This window comes from Neolamprologus multifasciatus, chromosome 4 (genome assembly GCF_963576455.1).
Source record: "Neolamprologus multifasciatus chromosome 4, fNeoMul1.2, whole genome shotgun sequence".
Lineage (NCBI taxonomy): Eukaryota > Metazoa > Chordata > Actinopteri > Cichliformes > Cichlidae > Neolamprologus > Neolamprologus multifasciatus.
Window position 1 is genome coordinate 11,851,672 of NC_140442.1, and position 18,707 is coordinate 11,870,378.

At 38.9% G+C, this 18,707-nt stretch overlaps 2 protein-coding genes across 7 annotated transcripts; one reads left to right on the forward strand and one right to left on the reverse strand.

Moving 5' to 3' along the window:
* The first annotated feature begins 122 nt into the window (after positions 1 to 122).
* On the forward strand, positions 123 to 7,213 carry chchd5 (coiled-coil-helix-coiled-coil-helix domain containing 5). Of its 4 annotated transcripts, none has more exons than XR_014873756.1 (6): positions 123 to 230; positions 425 to 565; positions 669 to 820; positions 985 to 1,067; positions 2,217 to 2,642; positions 4,313 to 7,213. XR_014873756.1 is itself a non-coding variant. In XM_085157358.1 (4 exons), coding segments are annotated over exons 1-4 (324 nt in total). In that variant the 5' UTR covers positions 123 to 228; the 3' UTR covers positions 1,014 to 2,142. The 4 variants fall into 4 exon arrangements, 1 of the variants encoding a protein (XP_085013484.1); XR_014873758.1 differs by having other exon boundaries at positions 2,539 to 2,642; XR_014873757.1 differs by lacking the exon at positions 2,217 to 2,642.
* Positions 2,633 to 18,656, reverse strand: lmx1al (LIM homeobox transcription factor 1, alpha-like). Of its 3 annotated transcripts, none has more exons than XM_085157336.1 (9): positions 17,953 to 18,656; positions 16,047 to 16,135; positions 15,045 to 15,231; positions 5,576 to 5,808; positions 4,986 to 5,149; positions 4,770 to 4,847; positions 4,567 to 4,687; positions 4,308 to 4,463; positions 2,633 to 4,178 (listed from the first exon to the last, which is right to left on the reverse strand). In XM_085157336.1, exons 1-9 carry the CDS (start codon positions 17,994 to 17,996, stop codon positions 4,021 to 4,023), a joined length of 1,230 nt encoding a protein of 409 aa, XP_085013462.1. In that variant the 5' UTR covers positions 17,997 to 18,656; the 3' UTR covers positions 2,633 to 4,020. The 3 variants fall into 3 exon arrangements, with proteins under 3 accessions (XP_085013462.1, XP_085013464.1, XP_085013463.1); XM_085157338.1 differs by having other exon boundaries at positions 4,308 to 4,490; XM_085157337.1 differs by having other exon boundaries at positions 4,024 to 4,209.
* Positions 18,657 to 18,707: the final 51 nt, after the last annotated feature.

Genomic DNA, 18,707 nt, shown 5'->3' on the forward strand with positions numbered 1-18,707 from the left:
AAAATGTAGGCTTTATTTGCATGTTAATCGAGCAAGTGGTTTTCCCCTTTAAGGAAACTGACGTCACTGTAGGGGCGTAGCCAGAATGTGTGACTGATGCAATCCTGAACCAATAAGATTATAGAAACATTGGTGTTCCTGTCCAGGCATGGTTCCACATGCAGAAGTAGTGGTGGTGTAACCTTGGCTGATTAGCGTCCTCGTTTCAAACACCATATAAGAAGCAACATGTAAGAATTTTAAATAATCAGTTACACAATATACACGTTGTATTTCCTAGATAAAGAATCGAATGTAACTGTAATTACAAGTATTTGCTGCATCCTCCAGTATAGTACTTTATCGTGTTGAATTTACTGCACACAGGAGTGATTGTTCTTATCTGTTCTCACGCACTGGTTTAAATAAATCTGTCACCTTTCAGGCAGGCTGCTATGGATATAACTGCGAAGTACTGCCGTAAAGAAATGGAAGCGTATGGGTTATGTGTAGCCTCCAATCCATCAACATGGCAGCAGAAGTGTCACGAGCTGAAGATGAATGTTGCACAATGTACATCATCACAGTAAGTCCATTTATTTGTTCTATCATTCCTACTTGAGTGATTCTGGCATCCTGCTGTAAATATTTTCCAGGCATATTTTAATCTAACCCCTAACTATGTTAAGCCCAGTCATCCAGAAGATCAGGCAGGAGTGTTCCACTGAGTTTGTGGAGTTTGAGCACTGCCTGAGAGAACATCAGGGACAACCTGTCTCCTGCTCGCCACATGTGGCTCGCTTTCTGGGCTGTGCAGAGACAGTCGACCTCAGTGGAGTGGGTACGTTTTTCACAGTGTGTTTTTTTTTTAATGGAAATAGCTTGTGCATGCTGGTTTTTCATGCATCATAATACAAAACAGACACTCATGTTTGCACAAATAATAATAATATTGCATGAGCTTTAGTTGCCAACATCCCAAACAATTATTTTTATTTTTTCCAGCTACAAATCCAGTATCTCAACCATCTTAGCACAAGATGTCCTCCATTACCAGAAAACACCTGTATCTACACCACTGCCACCAGGTGGGCTGGTTTCAAATGTATTCCAGACATGTATGTACAGTGGCTGATAGAATACAATACTTCCCAATTCCTACTTCCTAATTTTTTTTGCATATTTATCACATTTACATGTTTCAGACCATCATCATCATTTTAATATTAGACAAAGATAACCTGAGTAAATACAAAATGCAGTTTTTAAATGATCATTTATTTTGTTAAATCATCATTTAAACCTACCTAACCCTAGCTGAAATGCCTAAATGTAATAACTGATTGTGCTACCTTTGGCAGCAAGAATTACAATCAAGGGTTTGCAATGACTGGCAATAAGTCTTTCATTTTAATTCAGCCAAGCTGCAGGGTTTTCAAGGATGAATGACCCGCTTTAAGGTCATGCCAAAGCACCTTATTGACTAGGCCACTCCAAATCTTCATTTTGTTTTGTTTGTTTTTTGCAAGGTCACACTTGCTTGTGTGCTTGGGGTCATTGTCCTCCTGCATAAACCAAATGCGCTTGATTAGGTTCTTGGGTAATGGAGTCAGACAAATTTGATGTGCACTTGATGACACTTCCATCAGTCAAGTCGTTCAGGTGTTGAAGCAGCAAAGCAGCCCCAAAACATCACACTACCACCACCATGGATGACTGTTGGTAGGATGTTCTTCATCTGAAATAGTGTGTTGGTTTTATGATGTTAGGAATTACTTTTTCATGTTTCTTTTTCATTAGTTTGGATAGCTTTTTTCCCCTTAAATAATTTAAATAATTTACAAAGTGTATTTTATTCTTTATTGGATTATTGTCTTAAATTTGTTTGATAGTCTGAAACATGTAATTGGGACAATTATGCAAAAAAAAAAGACAACATCAGGAAGTGGGCAAATACTTTTTAACAACACTGTATTTATTTAAATTTGCGTTAGTACTGTGGGTTACATGATTGCCTGAAATTTTTAATTGCTGTGTCATTCCCTAATTTCTCATGTAAGTTTTATGATTTAAAAATAAGATTTATGTCTCTGAATGTGAGAAAGACAGGTGTGTACTGATTTATTGAACAGTTTCATTAAAAAACGGACCTTAGACTTCTAATACTCTTCTGATGTTGTCATCCTCTTATTGTTTCTGTTTCTTGTGCCTATTCCTCCCACCCTTGCCCTCTTCAGGTCTGAGTCAGAGTCAAATATTAAACTGGAATGTATTGCTCCCACACAAACTATCCTGGCTACTCAGTGACTGAGCAATAGGGAGTCTGGGAAGAAAGGAGAGGGCTGTCCAGCTCTAATCAGTGGGACTACTGAAAGAGACAGAGGGAGGATGTTGAGTTATGAACCCTGTGACCACTAAGCAGAACAGACATTTTCTGGTTGAGTTATTAAAGTTTTGAGTGGAAAGACTGAGAGGAAACTGATTCCTTGATTTTAAAGTGCATCTTTGTTTCGTATCATTTGAGCAAGTGATAAATGTGTCATCATTTATTGTATTTAGGACAAAGAAGCCAAGTGTTGTTCAAAGACGAAACCGCAGATTGTATTGAAGATACGGCAACATTACATTCAAAGCACATCACCTGGCAGTCACTGATCAAAAAAGTAAGATAAGAACTCATCTACTGCACAAATAAGTTACATTCACAATATTATCACTTTAAAAACACCATGAGTCAGTTATCAGAGTCAAACATAATGTCAGGAAGGAATGTCACAGGCTGTTGCCAATTACTGGCTTCTAAATGAAAAGAGTTTCACCCTAATCCTATTTTATTCTGCACCACTTCATGATTCTGATCTTGATGCCTTCTGCAACACTTGAATTTGGAGGCTATTTCTTCATACCTACTTGTGGCACATAAATATCATGCTACAGTTTAAATATTTGCTGATTATCACATAAGAAGATACGAAATACCTACCTAATGTGACTTTCTGAGAAGGAAATTATTACAGATTGTGACTACAACAGTTAATTATAACACAGTCATACACACATTTACATTTGGAGTACCTTCATGTACCCAGTATCCTTCATTTGGGGAATTATATACCAAAGAGTTGAAATTTACTGCACTGTTTTTGAGTGATCACATTATAAAAGAGAAAGGAAAACTAAAACGATAACCACTTAACCCTGTTTCCGCATAAGGCTCCTCAAATGACCCTGTAGAGTTTATAGCTAAATGCCAAAAAAACACTTTTTTTGGTCCATATTTTACCAGTCATGCAGTATGAAAAACCAAGGATATAGTTTGAAATAATTTTTCACAGAATTTCTTTGCAATCTCTGTCCTTCAAGTCATTGGGCAAGTTAAATTGTTATCCTATCCAGCACAATATCCTGAGTTGTGGCTCAGGTTCCACAAACATACACACTAACCTGAGAGCAAAAGTATACTCCAATCCATATACAGTGCTGTATACGCTGCAGTCATTCACACAATAACTACTCTAGTCCTGGCAAAACAAAACAAAAAGTAATGCAATATACTAATTTAATTTAAACCCTCAGCTGCCCATCAGACCTGCCAAGACTGCTAATTATATGTGATTTGATTGATGAATTCACTTTCAGCAACCAATTACCATCTGTAATTCGTGATATACATATTGATAGGTATAAGTGTCTTAATTTTTTTTGTTGGAAAGTGCCATGAAGCATTTTTCATTAAACATTACATAAATACAACAGAGTAAACTGAGGTCCTTTATCTTGGACATTTACAGTGTCTGTATTTCCAGCATGTGATTCTTATCTGGGAAAGATGTGGGATCACTATGTTAATCTGCTGCAAATTGATATTATGACTAACTATGTCTAATTGATGTTAGCCTGTGATAAAAGCTCGTAAGTGTGTTTGGCTGTAGGGTGTTTCATGGAGAATGGTCCCACAGGCATGTTGATGGACAGACTCCATTAGCTGCATCTCTGAGGTGAAAGGTGAAACAGGAGGGGAAGAGTGACAGTTTATGAGGGTCAGGAGGTGAAATAAGAGTTCTGCATGGAGTACAGACGGTCGATGGGATTTCCCACTCGCCCTGCCAGGAGACCGCCCTCCCCTGTTGCTAAGAGGCAGTCGCCAAGGTGACCAAGGCTTCCATCGCTGTCCAGGTCATGGAACACTGTTTCTGAGTCTGCAGTCAAAAGGAAGGAGAGTGTGGACAGCTGAAGTGAAAAAGTTTTTAGTGAGAGCAAGACAAAAAAAAGGTAAAAGAAAATTATTATTATTTTTTGTAACTTTTATCTTTGTCTTTCTGTCATACCATAGGAGTGGAGCTGCTCGCTATTCAGTTGAGGTGGTGTAAGCCCATGTCGAAATGGCTCTCCACCATAAATGTTGGGGTCCAGAGCAAGGAGCTGCTGACGTGGCAGAGATGGATATCCCAGCATCCCATCCATGCCATGGGTACTAGATCCATCTATATAAAGATTCAAAACGCCCAAAACTTTAACCATACCAGTCTTTCTTTCCATCTTTTTTTCTTTCCTTCTTGATCTTGTACTGGTACTCAAAGCTCTTACCCTCGCTGTCGTCATTGCTTTGGCGGCCCCCTCTGCTCGGTCCCCTCCTGGTGCCTCCCAGCTGCTCTTGTTCCTGCTGCTGCTGCTGCTGCTGTTGCTGTCGGCGAGCTAACTTTTTCATCTGACGCACAAAAGCACACGGTGTACAAAGTTTCTCTTTGTGCTTTTGTGAGCATGCCTTTAGGAAAACTATAAAGTCTTACCTTGGCTCTCTGGTTTTGAAACCACACCTGAACAACACGCACTGTCAGCCCAGTCTCTGCAGCCAGTGTCTCTCTCACCTAGAGGATAGAGTTTTTAATTGTTTTAAAAATCTTAACTTCACAGTGCCAAACACAGCAGCCATACCCTTGAAAAATGAAGTTTGGAAAGCATGACCAGGAGTATCTTGTGGCATACTGACAAGACCAACAGCCCACCTTACGGCATGGTTTGGCAGACACTTCAAAGGAGGCCTTGAAAGCACGCCGCTGCTGTGTGGTCAAGATAGTGCGTGGACGTTTTGAACGCTTGTGCTCCTTGCCTTCATCAGCACCTTTCCCACCTCCGGAGCCTCCTCCACCATCCTCATCCTCACTTTTTACTGAGCAAGTTAAGTAAACAACAGCACAATCAGAACAGTGCTCTGCAAACAGTGACATTTGAAACAAATATTTCCCATGTAGTTTACAGTAACAGTTTGTTCATTCTCATGGAAGAAAATGGTACTGCTTAAATTACTTTCAACATACTGCTGAAAACTATCCTCACTATTTGAAATTCAATAATCACGCCTTCCTTTAAAATTTTAAAAAAGAAAGAAGCTTGAAACTTTTTTCTTTTTTGTTTTTTTCTTGAAACTGCTTTTGTCTTAAATATTAAGATTTTTCTTTCAAATACTGTTTACTGATTTAAAGGGGATGAAAATGATTGATTTTGACTAAAGGCATGAGTGTAAAAAGAAAGATTATTTTCCCAAGAAAAGTAATTTTGACCTTTATTATGTATCCTCCAAAGAAACCTGCTTTACCTGATTCAGTTGGTGTAGGGCTGATGGCAGCCAGCATTTCCCTCTCCTTTTCATAGTCCATGCGGCAGAGCAGCTGGCCTTCTTTCAGCACAAACTCATCACCTCTCTGCAGCCGACGTTCACACTCACAGCAGCTGAAGCAGCCCAGGTGGTATACCTGGCCTAGCACACGCATTATCAGCTCAGAGCGTCCAATGACTTGCAAGCAGGCACTGCACTTTCTTACAAAAAGCCTGGAGGGGCACAGAAACATACACACGTGGGCTTATATTTTCATGGATACATCCATAAACTGTGAAACGTGGCATGATAACAGTCTAGCAGCTTAGAATAAGAAGTAAATTAATTAAAGATGGCAGCACAAACAAGAAGCTCTGACACATTTACCCTTAGCGCCAATGATTCTGGAGATTAGCATAGTCTCTTAATTAAAGGTCCTATAAGCATTACCCAATTCGCAGTGCAACAAGGTGAACATCTGTTAGATGGGTAACAGTAGTCTTTATTATTACATTGTTTTTTATTTTTAACATTCTCACAGTAGGGGGCAGTAGTTAGCTTCTTAAAAAGATGTCTGTGGAGCGTTTTTTCCCCATTTAAATCCTTAAATGTTAAGATTTCCTTGGTGAAGTGAACTCCACTCTGTCCATATATTGCCCACAATTTATGTATTTAACTCAGTGAATAAAGCTTAAAACAGTCTTTCTCAGGTCTATTACTTTTCCCCATGACCACTTTCCTTCTTTTGTCCCCCCCATCTCTCCTCCTGTGCTATGTTACAACCCCTAACTTTCTCTCCCACACGACAATCTCTTGCACATCCCTATTTCTATTCACAGGGCCCAAATCTATGCCATTAAATTCCTCTCAAATCCCTGCTCTTGCACTTGGTTTCCTCCCCTTCCCTCCTCAGTATTCAGTACTTTCTGCCAGCATTCCCAGTTCTCCCTCATGCCCTCCCAGCCTGCCTCCCCAGTTCACTGAAACTAATAAAGACAGGATTAATTAGATTGTTGTTTAAACAGTGAGATGGCCAGACAGACGCTGTAAACTCATAACCAGGGATTGGGGATAGCATGGGGTTAATCTCTCTCCTCTCACTTATGCACGCATACACACATGTGCACACACGCGCACACACACACACACACACACACACACACCATCACCACATTTGCACACACTCACCCACCGAGTATCAGTATATATATATTTGGATAGTTACTCACATTCACCATATCATCAAAGCAGTGGTGCAACACATCTATGATTAGGAAATATTCTTGATCGTCATTACAATTCTTCAGGGGGAAAAGTTACGAGGAAGCCTGAACATGGGTGTGAAACAGATAAAGGTTGATGTATACAGAAATAGCAGCACAATGGAACACAAACCCTGTTAAGAAAGGAGGGAGGATGGGAAGGGAGGGAATGGGGGGAAGAAGGGATGAAGACTGAAGTGTTGACGCTCCCTGACTGAGTGATAGGAAGGTGTTGCTGCCCAAATCTGGAGAGTAAAGAAGGAGCCAGGTCTGCACATTAGAGCTCCTAATCTGTGATTCTGTCCCAAACGCAGCTGCTACAGCTAATCTTTCTCAATCCATCTGCCAAACGCTCCCCAAATATCCCCAAATGACAGTGTCGCTAACTTAACATCATAAAGCAAACACAATACTCCTATAAGCAACCATACAAAGACTATTATGATAGGACCTTGTGTTTGACTAAATGTTGCTTAAATTACTTAGTCACAGTAACATTACATTGCATTTTAGAAAGATGCTTCCACTGTAAAATTCCTGCAATAACGCACATGTCAATCATAACATGTGGTACAGAACATGCATGCTACAAAAGGGCGCAATCATCACACCGCTCTGCACAGCCTCACTCTCAGCATTTCAAATACGTCCTTTCATTGGGAACAAAAAACAACAAAACAGAATCGTCAGGGTTGCTTGACACAAGATTGATGAGGTTGGTGGTTAAGTCCCACACTCCCTAATCAGGGGTGTACACAGCACGGTAGGAATTTACTCAACATGGCAAATAAAGGAAACTTGGGGCAACTGCCACAGAGGGGGGTCTGTAAGTAGATCAGCATAATCCCTCTAATAGAAGTATCATTCACACATGGGCCTGACCAGGGTGCAGCTTCCAAAAAATCACTACGGGCATGACGGATAAAGAGCAATCATACGATTAAGGTGAATTTAACTTTACAGGATTTATACATTCTAGTCAAACATGGCCACACATGCAGCCCAGGTTCCAGTGCTTGAGTAAATTTGTCAAATTCATCTTGAGTTCTTTATTTTAAATTATTAAAAATAATAAGTCTCTATGGTATGGGTTAATATCTATATTTTTCTGGTATGTGTTGGGTGTTACATAGTTATTTATGTTCTTAATTTTGTTTTAACTTTTTAATGTGTAAAATTCAAAAAAGTGAAAACTAGAAGTCAGACAGCTGATGTATATTAAGGAACAGCTGTGCTGAAAGCTAAGCGAATAGATAGTTTAAAAAAACCTCTTTGCTTTGGATTTAGACAGCTTTACTTTAATGAAGTAATAATATGATATACGCGCGAATGCGTAGAATAGAGTTGCAAGTGCTCACAGGAGGCTGAAGGTAATGATCAACCTTTAGAGCTTGTGATGTACAAAACATTATAAAGACTGGCTCTAGGCAACTTTATGCTCAATGCCATGGATTTTGGAGGGGTTACGGGGCATGGCTAATTACAAGCTCACTGATTACGAGATCAAGTGTAGAGAGGCAGAAAAAGGTGCTGTATTGCAGTATTGGTATAATCAGGTCTTTCCCTTTTGTTTATTGCAGAGCCTAGGCATACAAACATCACAACACAATCTTCATCACCTCCCTAAGCTGTGTCATGTGGCATTGTTTTGCCTGAGAGCTGTGACAAGCATGACATTGTCTGGTCTGCAATACAATCATTCCATAAATATGTATGTGTCTCAGAGCAACTGCAGTTGTTGCACTTGCTTTCATAACTGATGAATATTTATACAGGTACAGGTTTGGTTATACTAACTCTCTTTTTAAGGAGTTTCTCTTATTGCACTAAGCTTTGGTCTTTTGGTCACCAAGACCAAAAGAACCTAACTTAGATAAATTTAACTTTCACCACCGAGGATCCACCACCATTGTCACTCATTTTGATTTTTGACCTATAGTTTAAGATGGATCTCTTTCTCACAAGGTGTGATAAGCAGAGGTTTAGATGTCCTAGCTTGTGATTCCCACATATGTGACCGTAGTGTGCGACAATGAAGGTATAATAGAAGATTCACGTTACAGATGCAAAAAGTACAAATGATATGCATCAATCTTAGTTTTAAGTTGTATTCTGTTTAGTATCAATTTCTTAGATGTGTGTGGAGTGTGTGCGTTTGTGTGTGTGTGTCTGTGTGTGTGGAATTGTGTGTGTGCACTTTTGGCGGATATTGCTCTGTGAAGCAAAATGGCTCAGAGCCAGGGTTCAGTAATCACATCATCTCCTTTTATTAAATCTCCCTGCACTGCTTCTGTGTTATTAAAATCTCCCAGCATTCCCCACGATACTTGCTACCCTGCCACCACTCACTCACACTCTCATAGAGAAATACACAGGTTTAAAGATATATATATATATATATCTATAGATATAGATATAGATATATATAGTAAAGTCATGCATACAAATACACGGCTATATATACAGCCGCATGCACACATAAACACAAATATGCACAGTTAGTGTAAACATAGATAAGGTGCCTGGGTACAAACATCAATAAAACGGTGACAGATGCTGCATCTGTGCACCACGTCCATCCATGCATCAGTGCAGTAACAAGGTCAATGCATGCTCTAAAAATGTGCAACATGTATATAATACTTGCTATCCAACGGACACAAGGGCCAACAGTACATAGAATAGATCTTTAGAGGTATTTGTGCACACTGAGGCAGTCCCACAGTTATAAAGTTACATGTTGTGACTCTTGCAGTAAATCTTGGTAATGACCAGCTCTACATGAGAGCAGTGCTGATGTATATAATATTCAAGACTTTTCCTGTGTAAAGTAACAACCAAATACCTGCACGATGTGCATGGTCTCTGCATGCGTGATATGTGTCTCTGGGTGTGTGGCTGTGAGTTACACCTGATGCTACCAAGAATGAATGCTATGTGTCAGGATATAGATGTGTGTTTGTGTGTGTGAGTGAGTGGGTGTGTGTTAGTTTAGATAAAACAGTTAATCCCCAGGCCACCAGAACGCAATATCCTGTCTGCCCGTTTCTCATTTCCTGTCTGTCTCTGGCGGAGCGGGAAGCAGCGGGGAGGGGGTGGCGGGGGACAGCGGGACCCGTTGCCCCAGAAACAGGAGATACAGCCGGTCGATTTGCGAGAAGTCTACGCCGATCTCCCTATCTCTCCCTCTCTGGTGCGACCCCCTATTCGCACTCTCTTTTTTCCTCTCCCTCTCTGCTTTTATTATCTCAGATTTAATAAAGCTGAGGCGAGCAGCTTGTTCTGCCATGAAACATTTATTAGCTGTCTGTTATAAAATTGTTGTGGGGGAGGAAAGATGATGGGGTCTCATCTCACATTATGCAAAAACAGTGGCAATATCACCCCCTCACCACCACCACCATCACCATCTACACACATACGCAGACAAAAATTTGCCCTGGCCTGAAGCCGTTCTGTCCTTAAAACTCTCCCACACGTTGTCCTTTCCTTCTTTAACCCATTTTGAACCCTTTCTCCATCAGTGACAGTTCTCCCTGATGCTTTTTCATTTATACTATCAAATCAGACTGTTTTTCAACAGCACACCATCAAAGCTCAAAAACCCATCCATCCGCACTTTATTCTCATCTGGCAAGCCTCCAACCATCATCTGTTGAGCTGCAGGTGTAGCTAATATAAGACTCTTAGTCGAGAGAGAAGTAACTTCAACTTTTAAGCATTGCATGTGTATATGATGTACAGCCAGAGCAGAAAAGCTACATTTGCCTTCACCAACAATGAGCTATAAACCTTACTCTCTCTGAGCTGAAATTTCCAGTTATTTAACCTAAAATTGCTCAGATTTCTGCCTCCACCCTCACGCTGTCATGGTTTGGTTTCTACAAAGACAAATTATTTTGTCTTCTCCTTTGTCAAAGGGATTTCATAGTTATAGCCAAATAAGTCCAAAATATCAAACTCTGTTGTGGTTGACATGCTTTAAAATGGTCAATTTTTTTTTCTTCTTTTACATCAATAGTGACTCATTTTAGGCTTATAGGAATAAGGGTTTGTATTTCCACTGACATATCATTGCATAATTATCTGTAATAGTATTTCCCTGCAGCCCAGTATCAGACCTGTCAACCCAGGACAGCCAGAGCTGGGCAATTAGCACTGTACCCAATCAGCCACCCTGCCACCTCCTCCTATTCCCCTCCTGAGAGACAAAGGAGCACTGGAGGGGGGGGGCGATTAAGAGAAAACAAGGGATAAACGGGGAGATAAACTGTTTGGTGTCATCGCTGCTATCAATCTCAACAAGAAGGAAATGAGGTTTGGAATAGAGAAATATTATTACAAAGCAGACAGTGATGAACGAGGTAACCGATAGAGAGATAGGGAGCGAAACGGTTGGTGGGGTGGAGGTATAGAAAGGAGAATGGGTAAAAGATGTGATTTCTAACCTCAGGCTTAGACGTTCACTCGCATAAATGCACTGAGAGGATACTCTTTCAGGTCGTTAGTGTTAGACTCACGTCTAACTACTCGGTCAGCAGAGGATGAGTCTATAGCTGTGGCCGCTAGGCCTCCCTTTCTATGTCTGTGGTGAGAGGGTTTGTAAACTTAGATGTAGTCTCTGTGCCCTCCACCCCACAGCGTGAGGCATTAAACTCAAGGTTTAGTGAATATCCACCCCTGTGACCTGTTTTTCACAGAGCTGGAGCTGCCTTTATGTGGCTTTCAAGAGAGTTTCGAGGCTTCTCACAGCCAGACTACCCTCAGCGCTGTTTGGGTTCAGTACTATTGAGAAGAGAACACTTGTTTTATAATTGTCACTTTGACAAGGAATCATAATAACCGGTTTTAGGATTATGCCTAAACAGCTTTAAAAAAAAAAGTCTGTTTTTAGTTTAATTGTAATTATATTAACATACAGTACAACTAGAGTGCTGTACTATTAATGATTTTGTCAGAAAAGTAACATCATTGAAAAATTCCATTTAAAGTTTTATAAAATTATCACTTCCTAACTTTTTCTAGCCAGATTTGTATAACTGTCCATTGTGCCAGTAAATGGAATGTATTGCGCCTGTGCGTAAAAACAACCTTAAGGGAATTTGTGCGCAGCGAAGTCTTATTCTAGTGCCTCATGTTGAACATCTGGTCCATAACAGGATGGAGTTCCAGAGAATTTCTCAAGGTTTCAAAACAAAAATAAATCCACAAGAAAAATCCACAAGATGCACTTGAGTTGTGTCTAAATCCCTTCATTTCCATAACAGATTGAAACCAGGGAAACTTAAAACTGGCACTACTAAAAAGGCATACCTCCAGTTTTATTTTATTTTATTTTTTTTTATTAAATAAATAATAATGATGTGCTTATTTATGTTCACATACTTAATGTGAATGAGAGTGACATACTTAAGATTCAATGAGAGTGTTCTGAGGCATTCTCAGAACCGAGTAGACTATGATTATGGTTCACCTGCCCCGCAACCCCAAATACATAAATAAATACATAAATAAATAAATAAATAAATAAGATGTTTAAAAAATCATCAGATATTTTGAAACCTTATATTGACTTTTTGATAATCAGTGTACAGTAATACCGAAGCAATGTATCCTTCAAAAGCATTAAACATGCAAATGTTGAACAAACCTTTGCCTTGGAGGCAGTTAACACCACATGAATCAGGGTGGAGGATGGGTAACATTTGAAAATTTGATTTCCTTTCTCATTTGAATCTGCGTGTGCTTTCTTTTTCGTGAAGACCAGATAGATTAATTAAAAACATATCCCTACCCACAAATACATTTTGTATTTGTTTCTTTTTCACATATTAAAAGAAAACTATGATTAAAAAAAGCACATGCACCATGCACTGTTTGGTCTGGTCTGTTTGTGACTAAAAAACATATATTTGGACTAGCCGGAGATAGTGCACAAGGAAGACACCCCAATATTAAAAACCCAAGCCTGCTTGCAAAATGCCATTTTTCAATTAATGCATTACATTCACATATTTTTCAGTGAATTCAGTTAATTTAACTCCTTACAATTCATGACAAAGTAAACTCATCAGCATGCAGTGGCAGCACTGAAATGATGTGCATTTTCCTGTCTGAAGCAGGATTTGAGTATCCATACCAGGATATGGATACTCAAATCCATATCCTGGTATCCACTACTAATTGTACAAATTCCCCTAAAATTCTTATGCACATTCCAAATTCTTGGACATGGTTATCACACACCTGCTCTAGATGGAGGTGGTGGGGGTGTAGAGTAAGGCGCTGATGGACAGACTGCTGGGAAAACAAGGAGACATTGTTGCCTATCCACTGAAGGTCACAGGCATAACTGTGTGCCAAGTCTGGCACCGACTCACACAACAAGGCAACAAGGCATATGCAATGTATAGGGGACTAAATCAACAACATAGTGAATGAGCCTCTGACTATTAATTTGGATCTGCAATTACAGTCATTACACAGTGAGAGCAAATATACGTTTTCATTCCATCACTGAAAATGAGCCCAGTTCTTCAGTTATGGTACTACTGCCTCCAAGTTTCCCACTCATTTTTCCAGATAAACGTCACACAATCGACTTTCATCACAGTCCCCCCCCCCCCCCCCCCCCCCCCCTCCCTCTCTCTCTCTCTCTCTCTCTCACTCTCCTCCAGATGTCAGGTACAGTGGGAGAGTCTGTGCTGCTGGATGCCGTCTGACACTTTTCATAACAATGATAACAAGCTGCAGACTCGTCCTTAAGCTGTCCATCCCTGGAGCTTCCTTTGCAGGCACACCCACTGACCACAGCACACACAAAGCAGCCAAAGTTAAAATGTGTAATGGCCACAAAAATGTACACTCCAAAATGTGGTGGAGTGAGCCATTAAAGAAAAAAAAACAAAAACTGAACTTTTACATTGCAATATATTGAAGTGTGTCCAGATGCTGTACTACAAGGTACTGAATAGCAGTGGCAAGGGCTGTTGGTTCAGTTAAGATTGTAAACTTAAAAACAAGGGAAATAGTCTTTGCCTTTGTGAAAAGACTAGATCAATAAGCAAAAATAAGCTATTAAAACTGCTACTAAAATTCCCATCAGAATATATTCTGATAGGAGTGCAATGCATACATTCAATCAGTTTTCATATCTTATATTGGTTGTGGCACAATTCCAAAAATGTGAAATTGTAAGCACACTGACCCTCTGGGTATCTTGAATTTAAGTAAAGACACATAGGTTTGACGCACAAATCTAGCATTGTCTATAATGATAGATGTTTCGGATTGATTGTGGATTTTCAATTTAAAGGCCCATGTATTTTTACACAAATTTCTGTTATAGAAATTTGTAAAGTTTTTTTCCCCCCAAACATTAGTACAACATGTAGCCTGTATTTGCTACTCTCATTTCTCAACTTCATAAGTCTTCCTCATCTCTAAGCTAAGTCGTTAAAGTTTCATTAATATTATTTAACCAGATTTGTTCAGTGTGAGGATTGATTTATGTGCAGGTCATTTGTACAGTCTAAATAATCTCCTTTCTTGACACCTACATTCATTTTCAGAATTAAAATCACACGTGCTCTTGCAGTGATTAACATTTTACTACATCTTTTGTTGGCACATTGATAGATGCTGTTAAGTCTAACAAAAGACTTCCAGTAGATGTAAAATATGAAAGACGTGTTCCTCATCTGTTTTAAACAGAAGTTCAACTTCACTGTTGTCTCTCTCACTCTCTCCTTGTGTGTGTATGTGTGTGTATGTGTCAGGAGCACAATAATATCACATCAGCAAATGTTACAAGATTAGTATGTCACTATACTTATATAACAATTAGCTCTTAATTTGAAGTCTCAAAGCCTGTTTATCTTTAGCTTGGAAACAGGAGACTGGCTAATATCAGTTCAGTTTGATTGAGTAAGCAAAACTAAAATGTTTAAAATAGTCTCCATAAGTAAACTTACTCTGACCAAATTGAGAATTATAATTACATTTCAACGTACAATTAACTTTATTCTTTCCATTATTATGCAACTGTATTTCTTTGCAGATTATGTAAATTATTTTCAGCACGAGATAAAGCTTGTTTTAGTCACAGGGAATTTCCCAACCTAAATTTGTAGGCTGTGTTATCCTTGAACTGACAGTGTGTGTATGTCTGTGTGTGAGCATGCGTGTTTGTGAGTGTGTGTTTTTACTTTTCATAGTCGTGCTTGCAGTACAGCAGGCGGTCCCGGCTGTAACAAGTCCCAGTGAGCGCGCTTAAACACACGGCGCACTTGACACAGGTCTCGTGCCAAGAACGCTCATTCACGCGCAGCAGGAAGCGGTCGGCGATGGGAGACTCGCAGCCCGCACACACCTCTCCTCCTCTGTACTCTGGACCTGAAGGGAACATATCAAAGCATGAACAGAGAGATTGAGAGAAGGTAAAAGCCAAGATACTGGCCAAGTTTCCACAGTGTAACTCCAGCCGTATAAAGTAGCATGCTTCTAAATTTCCCTGCATCATGGTAATCGATAAGGCAATAAAACACATTTTATTCAATCGACCAAAGCGTATGTATATGCAATCGTTTGTATATGCAATCTGGCATAGAAAAACCGATGTTCTCCTTCGCATGGATGGAAAATGACAGGCGCATACTTCGCACAAAAGTTTATGGCAACCTCGGTGTTGGATATTAATTTTCTCAATCAAAAATCTGGATATTTAACATCTGGATATTTGTTTATTTCTATCCTATTTCGACTTTATGCAAACGATCAGCTTGAATTATTTACATTTAAAGACAGTCGATCTTGCTATTATTATATTATTATTTTAATGCTTACGTTAGGGTAACATAAGTCATATGTTACAACATATGATAACCTTGGCTTTGTTGCATTTTGTTCCTCATACGGTAAGCCCAGTATTACGATAATAGTCTAATGTTGTGTTGGTTGTTAAAAAACTGAATCAATATTATATCAATATTTTATTTATTTTATTTTTTTTAAATAATATGTTTTGTTCTATTATAATCTTAGGCCTGAATGTCTATAGGATCTTAAAAACGCGGACAAAATGGACAGGATCAAATGCTTTGATATTCTTATTTGTGGTCTTCATGATTTTCATAGATGATAAATTAACCCAAAAAGTTCATCCTGTGATTATTATACTCACTGTATAGTGTATCGGTTGTCGGACTTACCGAAAGGCGTGGAGGATGGAGGCTGCTGCAGACAGGACTGCTGGCTCTCCTCTGTTTTCATCCCTTCTCTCCTCCCCTCAGTGTGATCGCTAGAGACAAAAATGAACCATTTCTATCTAAAATATCAGTGGAACCATGCTATAGTAAATCAACCTAAAAATAAGGGGATTGGTAAGAGAGCCGTTTTTTTTTTTTTAAATTTCATTATTTTATAATAGGACTGTCTATGCCACCATTATTTAAAATCAGACTGAATCAAAAATACACACCTATAGACTGGATTGCACAGGCTTATTAATTGCAGGAGAAAAAAACACGATAAAAAAGAGAATTTGAGAATGTTTCTCTTCTAACAAAAATTCTAATTGAAAGGGATTTTTTACGGGCACCAAATTGTATTTCAAACTTTGCAATACGCTATAACTTCTGCATTATATATTCTACTTCTAATGGTGCAAGGCAATTTGTATGTATCGTGCATTTTATGGTTTCTTTTAAGAAATAATAACAAATTAACAGTCCTAATGCAAAAAATGTAAGACAAGCAAAAAATACATATTTGGCTTTTAGATTTATATTGGTTTAAATTTACAATTTTTGTGTTTAAATTATTTTAAACATATATATCTGATCAGGTTGTAAAATGTACAATGTTTCCATTTTATTCTTTACAGTATTTTTTTAATTGACCCGTTAAATTAAAACGGATAACGAAAAGAGAAACTTTTCGGACGGCATTTTGTATTCTATTAATTTACCTGCTCAAACAAACAAAAATGAAAGAGGACAGAAAAAACAAGCAAAAATGGCGAAAGATTCAAATAAAAATAAATTAGTTGTGGAAACACTGACGAAAACTTTCTTTGATGTTTTTCTGCAGGCTGGAGTTTCTCAGCACTGGTGTCACCAGATTCTAGTGTTTTGTGTAAAGTATAATAATATAATGATAGTCTATATTTTAAATGAATAACACACTAGATTTGTGTATGTTCTTATTATTGAGACAATTGTAAGGAACCCTATTGATTTCTACATTTGAGGGGCCTGTGGGGTGAACCTGTAAAATACAGGGAATATAAAATGGATTGTTGCCTTAGAAAGTGAAGTAATTAGATAACACCAAATGACTTATGTAAATACAACTAATCTGATTTGGCACTTTTCCTAATTGCGGGTTGAATACATTCATGATACACTTGTGTAAAGCACCAATAATTACACGTCGACGCTAAAAGCCGGTGCTGTGATCATCAATATCGAAGTAATAACGATTTCTGGATTTCCCGCAAGTCACCTGGAGCTACAATTAAAGAAGGCAAAACTGTCATATTTATGAGGATGAACAATGTTTTCTTTAAAGCTGAATGTTAACTGCATTCAAATTAATGCTAAGAAGCCAATCTCTGTTTAATGCAACAAACAGCCTTTCTATTTTCAGAGATTTGTTTACGAGCTGTTTGTAATAAATAGCTGGAAACTATGAAAAGTCAGACCTTCCCTCGTGCCATCAAAAGTAAAAGTTGAGTTGTAGATGTGATTGCTGAATTCAAGTCACGTTAAAAACTACTGTAAACGAACATAATAATAATAATGATTATTATTATAATACTCTAAAAGCGGCTTGCAGTCTGTAAAGCAGCTGGTTCCCTTTAGCATCATATTTTTAGGACTATTTCACATGCTTGTGCCAATACATTAAAGATCGAAGATCGAACATAACAGACAGGAAGGTCATCAAGATTTAATCCTTTATCCCGTGTATTTGTCAAAAGACCCCTAATAATGTTGGATCTAAGCACGCGCCGCTGCTGGAACACGAAATGCACATCAATTCAAGCAACACGGTTATTTGGAAATCACGAGGCTGCCTTCAGTGACAACCTGTTCTTGAGTTGCGGAGACCTACCTTGAGGTGAAACACACTCCTCCTGAAATCTCGGTTGGCAACATTAAAACCTGGGGAAACTTTAGACTAGTAAATGAACAGACGCGATCGCAGATTATCCACCTGTACCTCACAAAGCGCCGAGCATGTTGCCTACGGTAAAAATCCAAATACCATGATGACCCGAAGTACTGCCTATTGTCTCTCCTGTTTTCTCCGGCAGCCGTGTGTGCGCTCTGACTTGTTTTGTGCGTAAAAAGGCGCAGAGGGAGGAGATGGACAGAAAAGGAGGGAGGGAGAAGGTGCGGAAAATGATGAGGGAAGATGAGTGATAATACAGCCTATTGATAACTCAGATGGGGAGGATCTTTTGCATTTGTGCTCAAGGTTACACGGAAACTTAAAAGGGCACAGCTAAGGTGAAACAACTTGTGATGACATATCAGCCCCTTTCACACAGGAAAACATATTTAAGTTTTTGTTGTATTATACACCAAAACTGTCTGAGTTTGATGCAAAAATATCAAAAGAACAAAGCCGAATGAAGATGATATCACTTTACTCCTTCTAGACATCAGGAAATGTTGCTTCACTCCATTTACTTACACCAGGCTGTAAAATCAAACAGGTGCAGGCATTAAAATGCTGACATGGAAGTAAAAAAAAGTGTCATGTCCAAACGCAGAGCACTGAAATTAAAGATAAAAGGTTTATTGCCTTTTCACTATTGTGTCTGACATGCTTTTCCCGCATACTGAGAGAGGATCGCCCCCTTG